The sequence below is a fragment of the Thamnophis sirtalis genome, unplaced genomic scaffold, assembly GCF_051295495.1.
Source record: "Thamnophis sirtalis isolate CommonGarterSnake01/CBP01778 unplaced genomic scaffold, rThaSir2_p1.2 scaffold_3, whole genome shotgun sequence".
In the NCBI taxonomy this organism is placed as follows: Eukaryota; Metazoa; Chordata; class Lepidosauria; order Squamata; family Natricidae; genus Thamnophis; species Thamnophis sirtalis.
In genome coordinates, this window is record NW_028261383.1 from 47,512,329 (window position 1) to 47,533,771 (window position 21,443).

Genomic DNA, 21,443 nt, shown 5'->3' on the forward strand with positions numbered 1-21,443 from the left:
GCTTTGTTGTTGCTGGGGTCTGACGCCACCTCCGGTTGTTACAATTACATCAATCGTGCTGTACTGCGGGCCTGGCTTCTGAATGAGAATTTATATCAAAGAAGTGTATCAAGAAATGCTAGGCGTTGTCTTTCTGGGCGATTAAGGCCGGGTTCTCCTCGCCTGCAAATCGGAACCGGACGTGTTGAGTTGGTGTCTTAAAGACCAGAATGACAATTGTTAAGTGTTAAGTTCCTAATTCAGGGCGCCGGCAGAGCGCCACCTAAGGGATATCTCTGGGAGTGACAGCCAGGAAAAAAAATGACCTAATACTGCAACAAAACCAGTAGGGATGGAATTACGATTCTCAAGTAAGGCATTACACATCAAAAGACGAAGTTGCTCTTTTTTCTTTTTAAAGACAAGAAGCTGAAGATGAGCGTCTTTGAAAAGGACTTCTAGATCGAAGCTTAAGTTTTGTCTGTTCAGTAGAAGTGATTCCTACCCTTTAACCTTACTAGCAGTGGTGTATAATGGGCTGGCTGACAATCAGCCAACAGATTACATCCAGTCTAGGCAGGGATGCTTTATATATATAAGTGAAATGCCACTCATGCATCATCACGAAATCTCCAGAACCATAAAGCCTACAAAATTGAAATTTGGCATGTATGTTCCTCTTGGCTTCAAGGTGCTCGCTAAGAAAGGATTCAACCATGATATCATTAGTATTTCTTATATTATTATTAACACGCTCTGATGCTAAGGAGTTAGACATTCTGCTTCCCCACTCCACCTGAAAGGGAGAGGAGGTAACATAGGAGAGGCTTCTGTGGGGCAAGCCTGAGGGAGAGGAGAGCCAACTACTCATTAATGTTCAAGCTTTAACTGTCAATTTATCAAGCCCGTTCACATAGTTCTGTAGTGAAGCACAGGTATCCAACCGACTAGTTACTGAATAAAAAGTTTTATTCCTAGTTCAGTCAGTTTCAGAAGGGTTATTTTCTGCTGATTCAAAACACAGGACCCAAAGCAAATAAGGCTCACTGCAGTATTTATTAATGGTGCACACTGGAGGAATTCCTTCCAGAGAATAGTGGAAGGCCTGCAAATGAAAGAATGCACTTGTATTTATACATTTCAGAAAGGAGCGGAAAGTGATAGTCATACATATTTATAATAAAAGCTCATGACAGCATAAATATTCAAACCTAAAGTTACTTCCCCACCCTTCTACGGTCATTATCTTCAAGAAAGAACTGTCTAAATGAGAAAGAAAGAAATTATGTTGCTACAGAAATTTTGATAAGATTTACTAAGAATCCAGGCACTTCAAGGTTGCCTTTTTAGATGCCAATTAGTACACATTACTTGTATGTTTTTAGTTTACTAACGTGCTCCAAGCTCCTCTAAGAATTTGTTTTCTGACAATTCACCCTGAAATATCAATTCCATAGATTGGTCCCTGGATTTTCTCAGATTATTAGTAACAAGAGGTGTTTTTATATATTTACATTCAGTGCATTAGTTGGAATTGCTGCTGAGTCATTCTTTACTAGCAATTATATTGGGATTAGCCATTGTGTCCTGAGGCAAGCTACCCTTGAAGAGGGTTTGTTGGGGCAAAATGTTGCAATATTAATTGGTGTATGCTACTGGAGTAAAACTAATCAGTTTGTAATAGAAAATATTCTGTTGAAGAGTCAACAAGGCCTCTCCTGTACTGAAACGTCTTTACATGTGGTCAATTGATTTTTAGACCCAAAACTCACCCTTCTCCTACAAACCGACCCAGATCTGCAGGAGAAACTATTCCATTTTTCTCACTTATTAGTGAGAAATTACTATTATGGATTATAGATTCTGCCCCTTTGGAACATTTGATTGATATGTAGTTTCTGTAATTGCATCTTTAAAACTGACATAACCATTTCAAAAGAATAGTTATTTCTCCAACGTTGCACTTTTCCAAAATTTCTAGTAAAACGTTTACTAGATTGTTAAAGGCTTGAGAAGGACTGTGAAATCAGTATTCAGAGCAAGAAAATTATGCTATATGCCTCTGCAATCTTATTTGAGAGAAAGATCTATTGAATATCACAGTCTACAGGTAGTCCTCAACTTAAGACCACAATTGAGCAGCAAATTTCTATTGCTAAGCAAGACAGTTGTTAAATGAGTTTTGCTCCATTTTCCTTTCTTACCACACCTTTAAGTAAATCACTGCAGTTGTTACTAACTTTAGTAGTATGGTTAAGTGAATCTGGCTTCCTCATTGACTATTGTCAGAAGGTTGCAAAAGGGTCTGACACTGCAGCCATCATAAATACATGCCAGTTGCCAAGTGTGCAAATTTTGATCATGTGACAGTGCTGCTAAAAGAAGTCAATAAATGGATGGTTGTAAGTCAAGGACAAGATAAGCTTATCGAGATACAACATGAACAAATTGGATCAAAGAAAATATTATATACTGTTATAATCAGGTCAGGAACAATGTCGAAATAGTTTCCAGGTGGATTTCAGCCTAACTTTTTAAAAAGAATTATAAGGCTAACATTGACCTTATCCACTCCATTATCATCCAGCTGGTGGGTGGATGATAATGGTGGGTGGTTATGTCATTAATAGGGCAAACATTTCATTGGCTCAGAGGTGGACAAATGAGAGTTTATTCCAGTTGAGCTGGGGGCCAAGGGAAAAATTGTACAACAGCTCCAAGCATTCATTACATATGAATTACACCTGCTGAGTATAAATCTTTGCCTTGAAAAGGAAGGACAATATGCAAGGATGAAAGAGTAAATGAGAGTTCTAGGGTGCACTGTTGGTATAAACTAGATTTTTTTTATTGTGCCTTTATTATTTATAAATAACTCAAGGGAGCAAAGATACCTAATACTCCTCCCTCCTATTTTCCCTCAACAGGTACATTAGGCTGAGAGAGATTGATCCAAAGTCACCCAGCTGTTTTTTTTTATGCCTGAAGTAGAATTAGAACTCATCTCCTCATTCTGAGGTTTAACCTTAACCACTAATTTAAATTTTCTTTTCCTAAACCTTACTTCAGTCACTTTTGCTAATTATCACTTTTTTTGACACGTTATAACTTTTGTTTATCCTAACAGAATATAGCACGGTGGATATGTATGAAATACACTTCCTGTATATTATAATTATGTTTAACTCACAAGCATAATGCACCTTGGACTTTAAAAAAAAATGTTTAAATTCATTTCAGACCTTACATACATTTCATCTAGATGTTCCTCCATGCTTGCAAGGTCTTCTTGAGCTGAATTCTGACCCTACTTTTCTTCACTCAAGTGCTTATGGGATCACATCTTGAAACACTAAAGCCAAGTCAATTATTCTGCCTTACAGTAAAATGTTTTCAAGGAGAGGGGAAAAAATATTGGGAGTCGCTTTAGGAAAAGAAACAGAACGTTCCTAGGTATCTTCGAAAAGCACATCAGGAAGGAAGAGGAGGAGTTTTATTTTTTAAAAAATACCCTTCCACCAATTGTGTGTGTATGTGTGTGAGAGAGAGAGAGAATTTTGCAGGCAAGGCAACCATAAATGCAAGGCTGGTGAATTTGGCCAGCCCATCGCTCTTAACCCAGTATTGCTGACGTCTCGCTGCCGCCTCTTGTAGCGCTGCTGCTGCCGCCGCCGCTCCTGCCGCAGAAAGCCGGATGGGAGAGTCACTATGGACGTGCAAGTAGCGCCGCTGAGATCGTGGGACGATTTCATCCCGGGCCATGACCGCTTCGCCGTGCCGGATTTCAAAGACATCTCCAAATGGAACAACCGGGTGGTCAGCAACCTCCTCTATTACCAGACCAATTACCTCGTGGTGGCTGCCGCAGTGTTTTCCATCGTGGGGTAAGCGCGCGTCTCGGAGGATGAGTGGCGTGGACACCCCCCCCCCGGGGAATAGCTTTGTCCCCCTAAGGCTAAGCAGGGCGACAGCGAAGTTTAAGCTCCGGAAATCTCTCTCTCCCCCCCCCCCCCTTGCAGAAAGATCGCCGTGGGGATGGGGAAAAAGGAGGGTATCTCTTGCAATGGGATTGCGTTTAGGCTGCCATTCTGATGTGGGAAGCAGCCCTATGGAGTAATAAGGCTTCCTGCTAAGGAGAGCCTCGAACCATCTTCCCCACCTGGAGCTCCGCGGCCCCGTTGCAGTGACAAGGCCTACCTTCCCCGTTTTAAGATGGAGGGAATTTAATGTATACGCAGCTGTTTGTCCTCAACGTGCGTTTCCTCAAGTTAACGAGGCTTGATGGTAAAGCAGCGAGCGGGATGCCTTTAACAACAGATAGTTGGGCATATTTGAGAATCGTGGATGTAAATCTCAGGATAAATATTTAGATATACAGTAAAGGCAGTCCGGTTTGCTTTCATTTTATGTAAAAAAGAAGCTATTTCTCCTTTATGTAATAAACTGCAAGAGATGCAGCTCCAGGGGGAAAATAGATTTAAAATTCCATTTTAAGAGTTGCCACATAAGGTTTTTGGATTGCAGGCTTTCTAAGGTGTGGTTTGAGGTGGAGCAAGTAAACACTGTTTCTCTTTGGAGGCCATTGATGACGTATGTTGTGACTAATGTATATATTTTGGGCATCAATGGCTTTTAAAGGGATTATCAAAAATCCTTTTGTTTAAAATGGGTGTCTCTCTTTTTAAATGCAGCTGTATCTTTAAAACAGTGTTTTGTCTCTGCAGTGCTCATGGGAGCAATAAAAATAAAATCACTACCGTTCTACTTTGTGTCTAGAGCATGTTTAGTCTTTCAAGTAGCCTTATTGATCCGTGCTACTTGAAAAAGTAAATGATGTGTCACTGTTTAAATAATTCAGCATTTCAAAAGCATTTCTCAGTTAATAACTATGGCGGCCTGACCTTTTGAAAAGATACAACTCTCCTTTATACATGAACACAATTTCTTCTGGATATGAAAAAAATATGAAACATGAAAATGCATTTAGTGCTACCATTCCATAAATAAAATGCAGCTAGATAATACGTATTTGGTATACCCAATGAAGTTTGTCGGGTAATATTTTTGTCTTCATGGAACATGCATTTGCAGGTAATCCTTGACTTACGACCAATTGAGCCCAAAAGCAAGAGAGTTAAGTGAATTTTTTGCCCTTTATGATTTTTCTTGTTATAGTTAAGTGATTCACTGCAATTGTTAAATGAATCTGGCTTCCCCATTGACTTCGTCAGAAGGTTGCAAAAGTTGAGCACATGACCCCCTGGACACCGCAACCGTCATAAACTCAAGCCACTTGCCAAGAATCCAAATTATGACCACATGACCATAGTCATAGTTGCAAGTGTGAAAAATATATTTATAAAATTTATTGGCTGCCCATCTTACCATTTGGTAACTCTGGGAAGCTTACAGTTACATGTAAACTAACACATAAAAAGTTAAAAAAACATTAAAAATGGTTGCAAGTCACTTTTTTTAGTGTCGCTGCGATTCCGAACTGTTGCTAAACAAATAGTTGTAAGTCAAGCACTATCTGTACTTCAAAGTATTGCTTAAAACTATTGTATGCTAATATATAAAGGATATTCTATGTGACATAATATTTTATATATCAACATACAATAGTCTATAATTAAAAGACATGTTATATAATGGAAGGTGCACCTGTGGGAGTGGGGGGAGGGGTTAGCAACACAGGGCTTTCCCAGAGAGATGCCCACGTTGAGAGACTCCACTGTCCCAAGCTGGATGAGGGAGGGGAAAGAGGCTTAAGATAGCAGCACCCTAGAATCTCTTGGTATATTTAGTAGGTTAGAAGATTATAGCTTTAGTTTGGCAAGATTCTGTCCATTAGGTGTAATTAAAGGATTGGATTCAATTGGATTTCCCTGTCTTGTCTCAGGCTTGGGCCTGGCAAGTTAACAGTAAAATATTGTATAGATAATGTAATAGATCATGATTTTGATTTCAAACTCTTTTTTTTTCAACCTTAAATAATATAAAAGCAACCTATTCATAAGATCGCCAATATTTTCTTCATGCTCTGTGCTGTTTTGGGGGCAATTAGATATATTCTAAGTCCCTTCATTCATTTGGATAGGGTACAATGGGTGTATACCAGAAAATGAGAATCCATTACTTTTAATATGAGGCAAGCTAATGGTTATATTGCTGTTCATTTAAAGTGACTGGAGTCTAATGTTGCGACTTGTGTGTGTTCTTTTTAATCTCCTATGTCACTTTATATCTTCTTTTCTAAAATTGAATTGATGTTCTCTACAGCATATATGATCCACAGTGCTGCTTTATAATGCCCCCATCTCAGACAATGTTGGTTTGTTTTTTTGAAGCAATTATATCAAAATTATCTGCTCTCACGTTTTTAACAATTCACAGAAACAAAGAGGGCCTTTGAATATTTCAGTTGATGGGCAAGAGGCTATATGAGAATTTTTCATGCATCATGTTTCTAACCACCCATAATTTTACAGGTCACCACCTTCAGGATAGTCTTCTCCAAATAGAATTTGATTTGAAGAGGGTGCTAGGAGTTCCTACCCGTTGAGAAATTAGAGGGGTTGGGTACCCAGAAAATGACATTCACAATGGCAGCCCCCTCTAGGGTTGGTCTCCCCCCCCCCCCCAATTTATCCTTTCATTTGAAGACTTTCTTCTTCTGCAGGGCTTCCTCAGAGTGGTTTTGGATTCTTAAGATATTGCAGATATCCATATTTGAAAGAACCCTTCCGGCAGTTGTTGATACTTATATTATTATGAGGGTTTCTACAGCCAAAATACTGTGTTTATCATTTTTTTATTTTCTAAATATAAATATGGGGTCTAGCAGGAACCTAGAGGCATTCTGATCCACAAAAGCCATACTAGATTTAAGTTTGTAGCTTGACACTTCCGCTGTGGGTGAGCAGGAAGCCAGTGGGCTCCAGAGGAAGGTGCCTGCATTGCATTCTTGTGATTCACATAACCACATTCTACTTGCTGCTTGCTCTATGTAGGTTGGAGTGTCAAAATGCATTGAAGAATGTTTTCTATTTCCTGTACAACAGATGTTAGAAAATAATCTGTTATCAGCTGGTTCATTTGCTTGTTAATTCAGATATTCGTTGCATATTTGTTGCTGGTTTCGTGGTGCCATCAGCTTACTTGATGCAACATTTTCCACCTAGGAAAAATATTATTTCTGAGCAGGAGCACAGAGCATCCATTCAGTTGACTATTTATACTGGATGCTTTCCTCTCCTGGCTACTCCTGCCATCACTATATATAACAAAGGCAGGGAATAAATAAACAAACAAACCTGTTCCTTAGTAGAGAGAACTAACGTTCTTCTCAAGTCTCTGGTTGGAACATTGTCTGAATAACATCAACCTCAGATTACCAGAGTACTACCAAGTTGCTCCATATCCGCAAAGAAATTTGTACTGGCTGATAACTTTCAATAAATAACTCTTAACAAGAACTATATTTAGGAGGGGATCATATGACTAACCTTGCTTCCGATAACATCTATGTATGTAATGACTATAGCTTGGAGGACTTCAGATGATATCAGGCCTGATGGATTACTTAATCTTCAGTAAGATGGTATCAATACTGAATGTCTGCTGTTAGAGAAGAAACTATTCTGTAGTGGCTTAACAATCTTTAAAAATAACAATGCATACAGACTCACTGATTCAACTGTTGCTCTTGCAAGACCAGATAATTGTAGGAAGCATACAGGGGGAGGTTTGATAAGTGCTACACTGCTTCTTTTCTCAGTTTTCAGAATGTACTAGCAATTTAAGTTTGAGGCAGAAAGTTTCCAGCCAGTCCCACGGTTTACAATATTTATTCATTTATTTGGTTATTTATTTTATGAGATTTATCGTCATCCATTTAGTTGTGTCCAACCCTCGGCCACTCCATGGATCAGCACTCTCCATGCCCCTCTGTCTTGCTTCAGATCTGCCATGGTCATCTCAGTGCCATCTGTCCTAGCCGGGGTGTCAAATTCGATTTCATTGAGGGCCACATAAGGGTTGTGTTTCACCTCGGGGGGCTGGGGTGGGCATGGCCAGCTCGAAGTTGTGGCCTTCCCTAGCTCCGTTTTCACTGGCAGAGGGCTGCAGGAGGACGTCGCAGCTGAAAATGGAGTTCCAGAGGGCCTCCTACAACCCTCTTCCAAGCTCCATTTTCACTGGCAGAGGCACTGCAGGCCATTCCTTTGTTGTTTCCAGTGCAGCCCCATGGGCCAGATCTAAGCACCCCGCTGGCTGAATCTGGCCATGGGCCTTGAGTTTGACACCCATGTTTTATAGTGTCCATCCAGCTGGTACTAGGATGGCTCCCTTCTCTTTTTTTTCTGCTGATCATTCCCAGCATGATTGACTCTGCAGATGAGTCTATGTTTAGCGATCTTGGCTTCAAGTGATATTTTTGGTGAGGTTCGGTCTAGGACTTTGTTTTTGTGGTTTTTGCAGTCCATGCATAATAGTCACCTCTAAAACACCACAGTTCAAAGGCATCTATCCTTCTCCTATCTACCTTTTTCAGGCCTTGGTTTCGCAACACAAGTAGCAATTGGAAAAATTATTGTGTTAACTAATCTGAGTTTGCTTCTGAGATTGATGTCTTCACCCTTCCAGACGTTATTCACGAAAGATATTGCAGTTCTTCCAAGTGTTTTACATCTTCTGATCTCAGGGCTGCGGTCATCACTTTGGTCAATTTTAGAGCCCAGCAAAATGATTGCGGTTTATTTTGTTTCCTAGTTATTCAGTAAATGTTGAAAGTAATATGCCATTCAAATATTCATCCATTTTTGCTAAGTGCAATATAATTTTAGTTTATGACTTGTTTGTAATTGTTTCATATCATTTGGTAGGGTACCTTTATGCTTTTAAACAGCTTTCCATTTGATGCAAGAAAGATGAACAACCTTCTCATAAATGCTTTATTAACGCCCCCCCCCCATATTGTGATTTAGAAGTTTCAAAAATTAAATTCCTGATGATATTTCAATTTCTGTTGACACACATCTTTAACTTTACATATCTCGGAAACTTAATAAATGATTTTTATTCCATTTATTCAATCTGGGAGATTTCCATGTTCAGTTTTACAATATTGGATTATGATCTGCATATATAGATGGTGCCACTTCTACATCAATATTAGTCAACCATGAATCTGAATTCCAACTCATATACTTATATATTGGATTCAGGAATAAAATTTGTGAGTAGTAAATATACTCTTTGTTTATTATTATTTTTTTGGATATGTGGAGATATAATGTCATATAGTTTGGGACAATGCGAAGAAAGTTTTAAATAATTCTATTTGGTAAAACTGATTTACTCAGAAGACTGTAGGAAAAAATATCCATCTGGTTCAGTTCCAAGCTGAGAGAAAGGCACTGGAGACAAAATGCAGGGTGGAGGCTGATTGGAAAGAGTGTCCATTTATGGTGCAGCTGACAAAATGGAGTTGAGAGTGAGAGTTTTTATACCTCCTTTGGGCTGTGTACTTGAACATCCTGTTCCTGTGCAAAAACATGTATATTCTATTGACTGTTGTCAGACTCCCATGGAGCCATGTAAGGGTTATGTAGGGGTCATAGCTGGCTCTATAGGCGAAGTACAAATCCTAAATGTTTGTCTGAACTAAGTTTGGTTGATGTTTCTGAGGGTGATGCAGTGGAGGCAATTCCTATTGTGGCTAATCCTACCTATGTTCAGACCTTGCTGCAGGGTATTTCAAAATGTCCTGTCTTGAATGGATTTCTGCCTGCAGTATTTGCTTTGCCTATGAATAGAGCTACCTAGATACTTGGCGTCTTTCAATAAGCTCTTTATCTCTTAAGTGCTGACATCTGCTGAGGGCTAAAGAAAGGTGGGGGCTACTTTCTATCTCCAAGAACATGTATCTCCATTTCTCCCTTTAGGGAAATTTAATATTCCACCTTTTTAAAATTCCTCAAAATATTTCTGGGGGTGTGTGTGTGGCTTCCCATAACAGAATAAAATACATTTGCATCCCAATTTTTAAAATATCATATTTAGGAGTTGGAAATGGTTTATAACCCTTATTGGCCTTCTTAATAACTTCTTAATAAAAATTAGAATTTCTAAATTACGATTCAAATCTGTGATTACAATGAAATTGTACATCCACATTGTAATACGTGCTGCCAACTCAGCTATTGAGCACCAGAAGCTGACCGCGCAAAGGAAAAGTCTACTCTGTTAGTGAAATGACTAATAGCAATTTTGAATCATTGAGTCATATTGTGATGATTGGAAATTACAGGAATTAAAACCTACACATCTCTCCTCTGTAGTTGTGCTGGTTTGGGATAGTGAGAATTGGGAGTTATTGTCTGGCACATCTAGAGGGATCTGATTGCGGAAAAACTGATTTAATCACTATTTTTAAAGATTTTAAACTAGCTCTATAGCAGTGGTCTCCAACCTTGGCAACTTTAAGACCTGTGGACTTCAACTCCCTCTGGGAGTTGAAGTCCATAAGTCTTAAAGTTGCCAAGATTGGAGACCACTGCTCTATAGGATCCTTGAAAATCTGAGTTGTTTGTATGACCTTGGTGCTCCTTCTTAATTGGTTCTGGAAGCTCAGTACCAAAATGTATGAGAACCAAACAATTTTTTTCTCATAGGGAATAATGTAGTGAGTCACAAGGCAGCTGATACTAACAAATTGTGGCTTGTGTGTTGAGTACCAAACGGACTCTGAGTAACAGGACAATGCATCCAAATGTGTTACGTACTAAATCCAATGAGCTTCAAAGCAGTTGAGTACCAAGGTACCACTATATACCATTTAAAGTACATTTATTAACATTTTGGATTGTACTCAGAAAGTTCTATGACTTTTCTCCGAAACAGAGAAGAGAGGGCAGTCATGCAGTCTTGAAACAAGTTGCAGTTGTTTTAAAAACAAATTCACACTCATACATGCTCCAAACCACCTTCTCAGAAAGGAATTCAAAAGGCTGCATAGCCATAATTGATGGGGAAATAAAATGATGAAATAAATTTCAATGGCGATAGTTCTGAGAACAACTCCTGGAATTGTTTACTTCGAACCATTTCAAAAACAAGATTCCATATGGTCACACACTAGATCAGTCTACAAACATAGATGCAGTTAAATATTCTGAATGGCTAATCTTGGGACATGCCAATCACTTACCATTAAGAGGGTATTTGTTGTTACAATTTTTTTTTTTAAATTAATCTTGGTTATGTTGTTTTATTCAGATGATATCACTAACTCTAATGTTGGAATCGATAACAGATCCATATAAGAGACCTAAATAGCACTTTGAATTGCCCATGTGTACAATTCTATCTTATTGTGGTTTCTATTTCCATTCACTGTCTCTGAAAAACTAGAACGTTGAATGTTGACTCACTGCAGGGAAACATATGGCAACCTAGTAAACCTTTCCTGATCTCTTTCTGCCAAATCTAGTAAGGTTGCCAGCTGTCTGCGGTTGTTATGATTACTGCTTTAAATGTGCTTGTTAGGTAAGCTCCCTGTTGGGAGAGCGAGTACGTTCAGAGAAGCGTTGTTAGAGTTGTGCTGGAGAACACACAAACCAGCATACAGAGACACTGCAGTTTAAATAGGCTTTTACTTTTGTGGAAATAGAGGTATCAGAGTCCATCAAACAGTCCAAGTCATACACAGATAAGACAGTCAGTCATCAATGTCTTTCAGTTAAGGGATAATCCAAATAACATAGTCCATAAACATACAAACAGTCCGTCACTCAAAGTTTGCTAGCAGTTGCAAAACTTACAATAGGTCACGGCACTTTCTAACAGCCAGCTTCCAAAACACTCAGATCAGATCAGCCCAGCATCTAACAAACAGAGAGCTAACAGTCATTCTGGCTCCCTCTTATGGCCAATTGAGGAAAACAGCAACCAATCACATTTTGCAGTATGATTTAAAGAAACAGGTATAGCATTGTTACATGATTTATATATTGCCAACCCAACCGCTAGATTATATTCCTAACAGTGCTGAATCTTTCTAGGCAGGAAATAATCCTTTCCTAAGAGAATGCATTATTTTAAATGAAGCAGCCGGAGAGAAGAAATCATGGTGCTTTTATTTTATTTATTCAATTCACATACTAATCACACTATCAAGCATCTCTAGGCAGTTTACAATGTCACGAAATAATGAGAATATTTTTTTAAAGCATTAAAAGTGAAAGCTTTTCCTGTCTTATAGTTGTTTACTCGAGCTCCGATCAGGGATTGGTCAGAGTCACACCTGGTCTTCCTCTTCTGGTACTCCAGGCATTGTTTCTGCTGCTTCCTCTTCCGAGGATTTGCAGTAGAGTAATGTATACCCTGAGACTGTCACATTGAAAGACAATCCGCAACCTGTCAGAATATTGAAAAACATCCTAAGCAACATTTGGAGGTGTTTCGGATCCATCAGGTGCCTCATGGGGGCTGCTCTATATGGTGTCCTAAGTAGCAGTTAATTTTGCTTAGGCCAGAAGTGACCTAACCATGCGTGACAATATGATGCTCTCTGTGACAAATGTGAGTTTTAATATACAATCACCTTCATGTGTCAGACCAGAGTTTCTAGCAGCTGTAAAATGATTGGTCAGTGCTCTGTCAATGCTTCCATGAAATAATCCTCTAAAGTTGATTCATCTGAGAGATGGTGACTCCCCTGGCATAGCAAGGTCAAAATTTACTGTTTCCAAAACGTTGTAGCTCAGGTGTAATGTGGAAGCGAAATACCACAATGTAATTTAATATTAATTGAGTTAAATTCCTTGCTCTGCATCCTGCTAGAAATGTGATGCTTGTACTGCATTAGTTTGTGACTCAACAAACTAACAGCAGCTCATCAATCAACGCTTCTAGGTGGAGGTATTTATTTAGCATATGGCGTGCAGTGTCAGGGAAATCTACACATGCTAGACACTGTGCAATCCTGGACAGCCTAAATTGCTAATTCATTCTGTTCCGCGCTTCCGTGCCTATCCTTGGTGCACAATAGGGGGCGAGTTCGCTTACACCAGCAAACTAGCAGCATTCGGGTTGCTGGCTCTTCTAGGTTCCTCCACCTGTCTCTCCTTGCTTCAGCTTGTGTCACGATGGCTCATGTCCAGCCAGGTCAAGTGCTGGATTCTGCTCTCCATGCGCACAAACACAGCTAGGTTTTTCACACTGAAGTAGTACCCATTTATCTACTTGCAGTATTGCATGCTTTTGAATTGCTGGGTGGGTAGGAGCCATGGAAAGTGCAGTGGGAGCTTGGCGCATCTCGAAGAGCTGGTCTCGAACGGCTGGAGTGCAGACCATTTCTGGCCGGCAGTTCCAGCATCATTAAGTCCCTGTGCCACCACATCCCCTAGGTCAGGGGTGTCAAACTCGATTTCATGGAGGGCCGCATCAGGGTTGTGTTTGATCTTGGGGGGCTGGGGTGGGTATGACCATGGTTGGCGTGGCCAGCTCGATGTCACTCATGTCGGTGGTGCCTGTGGGGGGCTCAGTGCTCTGCCAGCGAAAACAGGCTCCCATTTTCAGCTGCGACTGCCTCCCGCAACCCTCTGCCAGCCAAAATGGAGTTCAGGAGGGCCGCGTGCAGCCCTCGCAAACTCTGTTTTCACTGGCAGAGATACCACGGGCCACTCCTTCATGTTTCCAGGGCTGCCCTGTGGGCCAGATCGAAGCACCCCACAGGCCAAATCTGTCTCCTAGGCCTTGAGTTTGACACCCCTGCTTGAACACGTGGATTAGGCTCTGGACAGCATCAGAAAGATAGCTTTGCATTGTGTTCAACTAATCCTCAACTGAGTCTTGGCCTAATATTTTTGAGCTAACTTTTAAACTAAGTTGTTGCAGTAATTTTTTATTTTTTTTGTACTAAATGCAGTATACAAAGCTTACTTTTTCAGAGTGACATTCCTTATGAAATAAATACACAGCAGTGATTTCTGCCTGGAGTTAACTGTTCACTTTTTCCAGGCAGAATGTCCAAAAGCGTTTTTTCCTTCTTCTCTAAATATAGCTGTGGCTGACCAGAAGTGACTCGGAGATTGACGAGAGACTGCTAATAGTACAACCCTCTGGATTTCAAATGAGCGACAACAACAGGTGGTCAACAACTGTTGTGAAGGAAAGGTGCCTGACACTTGCTAACTCCAGCCGTATCTTTGGCAATCCAATATTTTGACAATGAATCTTAAACGAACTGAATCCTATTGGATGTTTATGAGAGTGGACGCTATTGGACGTGTCATAGGCAGGCAGTGTTTCAGAATTAGCTTTGGACAGGACAGCAATAATGGTTCATTCACAAACTAAGCAGTTTAGGACAGGACTTGTTTCTTTGCCCAGAACATAGCTGGAAACCCAAATATACTTCATAGTACAACATTATTATGGATCCTTCGTCATGACCCTAGTCAAAAGTCCAGGGGTCTGTTCTTCCATGTCGTCTTGTAAGAGTTGCCTTTGGTTTATTATCTTCTTTGACTAAACAAATATAGATCATGATGTTATTTTCCAAAACGTTTCCAATAGTTTAGCTGCAACCAGTGGTCCAACTGTAGTTTCCTTTGATGCAGATAAGGAAGGTGAAATTTGTGGATCTAACGCAGTCTTTAAATGTCTGCCATACTGTCTAGGGATGATGGGATGTCATCTGGCATTTCTGGAGGATGTTTTAGAGAAAATGGAATAAATACTTGAATTAGATACACACACGCGCACACACATGCACACACACACAGAGAGTATCCTATATTGAAATGTTGAAATGTTTATTGCATTTGTATGCTGCCCTATCCCGAGAGACTCAGGGTGGCTAACAAGCAAGGGGGAAGGGAAATACAAACAAAAGACAAAACAGGCACGTTAAAAACAGAGCAACAGTCACAACAGTTTAAATGGGGCCAGGAACTCATCAGCCCCAGGCCTGCCGGAACAGCCAGGTCTTAGTGGCTTTGCGGAAAGCCAGAAGGGTGGTGAGGGTCCGGATCTCCACGGGGAGATCGTTCCAGAGGGCCGGAGCAGCCACAGAGAAGGCCTTCCCCCGAGGGGTCGACAGTCGACATTGGCTAGCTGATGGTATTCGGAGGAGGCCTAATCTGTGGGATCTAATTGGTCATAGGGAGGTAATTGGCAGGAGGCGGTCTCTCAAGTACCCAGGTCCAATACCATATAAATGAAGACAACAGTTTAAGAGAATTGGTGTATATATATATATTGTTCATTGTTAATCATTCATTAACTACTTCTCTGCCATTTGAGTTTAAATACCAGTAGTTACTTCCTGAGCTATTTTAGTTGTTTGGGATGGAAATAACTTTAAAACCATCTTACTTATTTGAATCCTATTGTGGTGTTTGTATTCTGCGGTTCAACTTAATTTTAATTATTTTTCAAACTTGTATTCCATCTGACTCCCAATGACTGAGCAGCTTTCAACAATCTGCATTAACAGAGGGATTAGGTTGCATTAACAGAGCGATAGAATCAAGGTCACGTGAAGTTTTAATACCACTTTATAAAGCCTTGGTAAGACCACACTTGGAATACTGCATCCAGTTTTGGTCACCATGATGTAAAAAAGATGTGGAGACTCTAGAAAGGGTGCAGAGAAGAACAACAAAGATGATTAGAGGGTTTGAGGATAAAACATATAAAGAACAGTTGCAGGAACTGGGTATGTCTAGTTTAATGAAAAGAAGGACTAGGGGTGACATGATAGCAGTGTTCCAATATCTCAGGGCTGCCGCAAAGAAGAGGGAGTCAAGCTATTCTTCAGACACTTGAGGGCAAGACAAGAAGCAATGGATGGAAACTAATCAACTCGCAGGTGATCATACAGCTCAGAGACAGAGAGCTTGAAGCCAAGAGGCTCAGTGGCTCTGATTGGGTGCAAAGAAACTGGCTTGTCCTGTTGTGCCATTCTCACCTCTTCGTCCCTGTTCACCATTGTCCGTATCTTTGCAGATTCCTGAATCCCCTGAAAATGCTGCTTGGCATCCTCGTGGTGATCCTGGTCTTCACAGCATTCGTCTTTGCATCCCACAAAAAAGACTTCATTTGCAAGTTTAAGAAGCACTACCCTGCGGCCTTTGTCATAGCAATTATGTTACTGAGCTACATCCTGATATCCTTTTTCGGAGGCGTCATGGTGTTTCTGTTTGGAATCACGTTTCCTTTGTTTTGTGAGTTTTTCTTACATTGTCCATAGCTAATCATAAAGCTGAATGTCAGTTCCTTCTGCAACTGCTTTCATTTCTCTCCGTAAAACATTAGGTGTCAAGAAACATTTCTCATTAACTGCAAATAGACAGAGACATCAGTAGATGCTTTTACCGGTGATATTCAGGTGCGGGGATTTTTAATTACAGTCCAGATGGCAGGGTATCAGTTTTAACTGTGAAGCCTGCTGCCACATTTAGCAATATTTCCTTTTGTTAGCCACCAAGAGTTTTGGGGCTGGATTGGTGGCTGTATGAATTGGATTAATAAAGCCATAAATATCTGAGTGGCTGTTCATTTAGATTCAAGATCACGTGAAGTGTTAATACCATGCTTTGCAATACTGCATCTAGTTTTGGTCACTGTGATGTAACAAAGGTGTTGAGACTAGAAAGAGCGCAGAGAAGATCAACAAAGATGATTAGGGGACTAGAAGCTAAAACATATGAAGAACGGTTGCAGAAACTGGGTATGTCTAGTTTAATGAAAAGAAGGACTAGTGGTGACATGATAGCTGTGTTCCAATATCTCAGGGGTTGCCACAAAGAAGAGGGAGTCAGGCTATTCTCCAAAGAACTGAGGGTAGAACAAGAAGCAATGGGTGGAAACTAATCAAGGAGAGAAGCAACTTAGAACAAAGGAGAAATTTCCTGACAGAACAATTAATCAGAGGAACAACTTGCCTCCAGAGGTTGTGGATGCTCCAACACTGGATGTTTTAAAGAAGATGTTGGATAACCATTTGTCTGAAGTGGTATAGGGTTTCCTGCCTAAGCAAGGGGTTGGACTAGAAGACCTCCAAGGTCCCTTCCAACTGTTATTCTATTCTATTCTATTCTATTCTAACTAATATTACATTAATTGGACTAGGCAAATTTGCAGAACTCCATCAACAGCAGAACAAAAAATTAATACTCTCTTCAGTTCAGAATCAAGGATCTGAAAAATATAAACGTTACGTTGTGTGTATGCATGATAAGATTTTGCTCCCAAGTGGATTTTGTTTTTCTCAGTGGCTAGCCAAAAATGTTGCTAATGGGAAAAGATTTACTTATAATTCATAATTTTCAACTTGAACAAGAGGCTTTTGATTCTGTTACTGTTGACCCAGGATGAGGCTTCTCTCACAAGCATATAATTATTCCTTATGAATTCATTGAATGATGTAGTTGACATATCCTGTTAAGCTATGATATTGAAACCATTAATATGCAATAAATCACAGTTTGGTTCAGTCAATGCACTAAGCCAGTGTTTCTCAACCTTGGCGGCTTGAAGATATGCGGACTTCAGCTCCAAGTTCAGAAATTAAAATCCAGTGTCTTCAAGCCATCAAGGCTGAGAAACACTGCATCAAAACATAAACTTTAGTTCACAAGTTTCAGTGGCTGGGTTCATACCGTGTTTCCCCGAAAATAAGACCGGGTCTTATTTTCTTTTGACACCCGAAATAAGCACTTAGCCTTATTTTCAGGGAGGTCTTATTATTTTTGAGGTGCAGGAGGCAGCGAGGGTGGTCACCTCATAGCTGCTGCTGTATTGCAATATTTTCAGGGAGGGCTTATTTTGGGGGGAGGGCTTATTTTAGCACATGCACTCAAAAGCCCAATTGGGTTTATTATCTGGGGAGGTCTTATTTTCAGGGAAACAGGGTGCAATCTGTTAAGAATGCCAAACCAAATCAAGCATTTTAGGACAATTCTGAAATTCAATTTTAAAAAAAGTTACTAGTTTCACAGATCATACACCAAATGCAGCTAATGGTATTTATTTTTTTGACTTGAATGCATCTTTATGGCTTATAAATCAGGGTTTATAGCTTAGACTATTGCGGTTTAGTTGACCAATTATGTTGTTTTTTTTAAATGACAACAGCTTTAACACAGAATGCCAATAGAACAGTTTGGTTGGTTGCCACTGTAGCAGTCACAACTCTTTTTTGCCAGTTATCTAAGTGAAGAATACCCGTGGCTTACTGTTGCTTTTCTTTCCCTAGTGATGTTTCTTCATGCATCCTTCAGGCTTCGAAATTTAAAGAACAAGATGGAGAACAAGATAGAAAGCATTGGCCTGAAGAAGACTCCCATGGGCATTATCCTGGATCTCCTTGAACAACAGGAGGAGACCATTTCCAAACTAGCCGATTACCTGGCTAAGGCAAAGGATTAATTAAACATGCAGCGTGCATTGGGGAGTTTGTTCATTTTGTCCAAGATCATTTCGCAGTCTGTAAGCCGAAGTCGATGCAGACCGCAAGAGTAAAGTATGGCAAAATAAAACACCCCAACCCGTCCGGGTTTCCTCTGCACAGGGTGGTAGTATCCCATTTATAACCTGTCAAAGTGTCTGAGATACAAATACATTAGGTAATTTACGACAGGGGTCTCCAACCTTGGCAACTTTAAGCCTGGTGGACTTCAACTCCCAGAATTCCCCAGCCAGCTTCTGGGAGTTGAAGTCCGCCAGGCTTAAAGTTGCCAAAGCTGGAGACCCCCGATTTACGGCACTCACTAGTGTTGAATGGTAGACTTAACTTCTTTCAGATTCTTTTATCTCTTACGTTAAGTATTTTGCAAACTGCATATTTGGTGCCCATTCTAAATGCACAGTATTCTTTGTTACCTTCAAGCAACATAGCCGTGTGGTACTGCACATATCTGAACGACTGTTTTTGAGTGCAAAAATAAATCTTAATTTATGTACATCCTTATGCACCTTTTGAGTGGGATGTGGTTTCCCTATGGAGAAATAGAGACCTGCAATTAGAAGTATGACATGCCCATTTTGTTGTGGGATATTTGAATCTGTCTCCCATCTAGCAGCTGAATCCTTTTCCTCCCCTGCATGAGTTGCAAGCTTGCACAGATAACATCTAGTCAATAACATTCCTTCTTTGTTTTTTCTGTATGCATATGAAGAATTGTACTTGTTAGGGGCAGATTTTGTAACAGGGGGGACATGATTTTCTGTGCATGCCCACAAACAGGTATTATACATGCTTTAGTTACAATATTTAGTAATCAGATCAGGCTTGAGATCTGCCGTTACATAGAATTATGAATCTTATTGAGTGTATGACTGGAAAACCAATTCTTAGTGTTTGTTAATATCTCACAATGACACTTTTGTGCAAGAACAATAAATATGTAAAATACCACAAATGTCCTCCTTTTCTTTTTCTGTTCCACTTACATGCAGAATTATTTATGCTACAAATAGCAAGTTAGAAGAGAAACTCATCCAATCATCTGTTTGTGAGACTGATATTAGCTAATGTTAGCTCTGTAACTCCCTATCCCTAGCTCTTCCTTCTGGAACTGGAACTAAAATTGTAACATTTTATTTATTACATGCGGACTGTAAAGTTACTTGTAAAATACAGCAAATTATTTGGTGGAGAATATGTACGTGTGTTCCAGCATTAAAAGACTAGCAACCTAAATTTGATTGGCTTGTTGACTTTCAATGCATTGGTTCTTCCAGTGTTTGGTTTACTTTACAACTTTGTTATTTTAAATAAATTACTAAGGAATAAAATTGTCTTTAGTACGTAGAAATGTCACTATAATTTTGAACAATGTTCTCTTAATGTCCTTATTTAAATAGACGGTGACACTGAAATACATCGTTCCAATAAATAATTAACAGGCACCACATTTATTTGACATTTGCCATTGGTACAATTACTTTACCAGTGTTAGCCTCTGCTTTGCCACTTGCTTTCGACTGTCATTGAAATGGAAAGGGGGAGGCATGATATTTGGGAAGGGGAGTTTTAAGTACAGGAGAGATTGTAAAAGGGAGTTTTGTTCTCACCACCTACTGCGCATGCTGGAGATAATGGATGGGCCCGCCAAGGCCAACTGTCCTGCATACCAACCTGATGATGCTTTTTGAAGATGGAACTCACATGACACCTAAGGGATTTGCGGATTGGACTATGGGATGGGGTTACCAGGGGGAGGGGGTTGGGTTACATATTGATATCTATGATTTTGCGCGCTTTTGCCTCAGATCTTGCTTTGCTTAGCTGCTATCTTCTCATAACCAGTAAAAGTACTCTTAATTCTGCAAAATGGAGTTAAGTGATTTCTTTCTTGGTTGCTGAGGGAGGCTGGCCTGACAACCAGTTTAAGATAGAGGAGGTCCTTTCAGGCTTTTGTATTACTATTCTATATAAAGTTAACGCTACCAAACCATTATTATGTAATTGTTATCATAGCAAAATTCCAAAGAAGAGAACCTCCATATTTGGTCTTGGAATAAATTGTCCATGTGCTAAAACCAAGTGAAAAGGAGAAGAATACCTAATAAGTTATGTTAAACCTGTTGGAAGAGTTGTTATTGTAGACTTCACTTTTGGATTCTTTGCTAGCATTTCTTAGAGTCTGAATAAAGTTCATAATCTCAGATTGTTTTTGTAGAAAATTAAATGGTTCTTTCACCCCAGCTTTAGCTGCCTTTGGAGATAAGCTAATATTGTGTTGGGCTACCAGAACTAGACCACAAAAATTTGGACAATCCCGTTGATGGCATCAAGAATGTCAGAAAACACTGCCATCTAGTGATCACATGTATTTTCACAGCACAGATCTGGTAGCCCAAATATTGTACATAATTTAGATAAAATACATACTTAAAAACAAAGAATAATAAAATAGTGCATGGTAACAAGGACTATAACAATAGATGGTAACTGTGATTGCTTGATAGTGCTGACTTTATTTTTGAAGTTTCTTATCCTCCCTATCTGTTTTGTTAGGAGATGTGATTAACCACAGATATATCATACAGTGATAGGCAATCAGAAACAGAAGGTGATGGCTAACATCTTTTGATTAGTCAAAATCTGAATCATGCAACCCATGACCCTCTGTGGAAGTGAAAGTTGAACAGGAAGATACTTCGGAGGTCTTCTAGTCCAACCACCTAGACCTAAGACATGAGACTTTATTCCATCCCAAATGGCTGTCCAAAATTTTCTTTAAAATCTCCACGGATGGGGCACCCACAACTCTGGGCCACAAGCTGTTCCATTGGTTAATTATTCTAAATTTAGGAAAATTTTCCTTAGCTATCCAGATTGGGTTTCTAATAAGTTTCCTCTCATTGCTGTTTGTCCTGCCCTCACGTGCTTTGGAGAATAAGTTGACCTCGTCTCTAGGGCCGCCCTCAAGTATTGGAGGACAGCT

General features: G+C 39.8%; 1 protein-coding gene across 1 annotated transcript; it reads left to right on the plus strand.

Moving 5' to 3' along the window:
* Window positions 1–3,535: 3,535 nt before the first annotated feature.
* ARL6IP5 (ARF like GTPase 6 interacting protein 5) lies at window positions 3,536–19,693 on the plus strand. Its single transcript, XM_087708866.1, has 3 exons — window positions 3,536–3,863; window positions 15,997–16,214; window positions 18,248–19,693. Exons 1-3 carry the CDS (start codon window positions 3,688–3,690, stop codon window positions 18,418–18,420), a joined length of 567 nt encoding a protein of 188 aa, XP_087564992.1. The 5' UTR covers window positions 3,536–3,687; the 3' UTR covers window positions 18,421–19,693.
* Window positions 19,694–21,443: the final 1,750 nt, after the last annotated feature.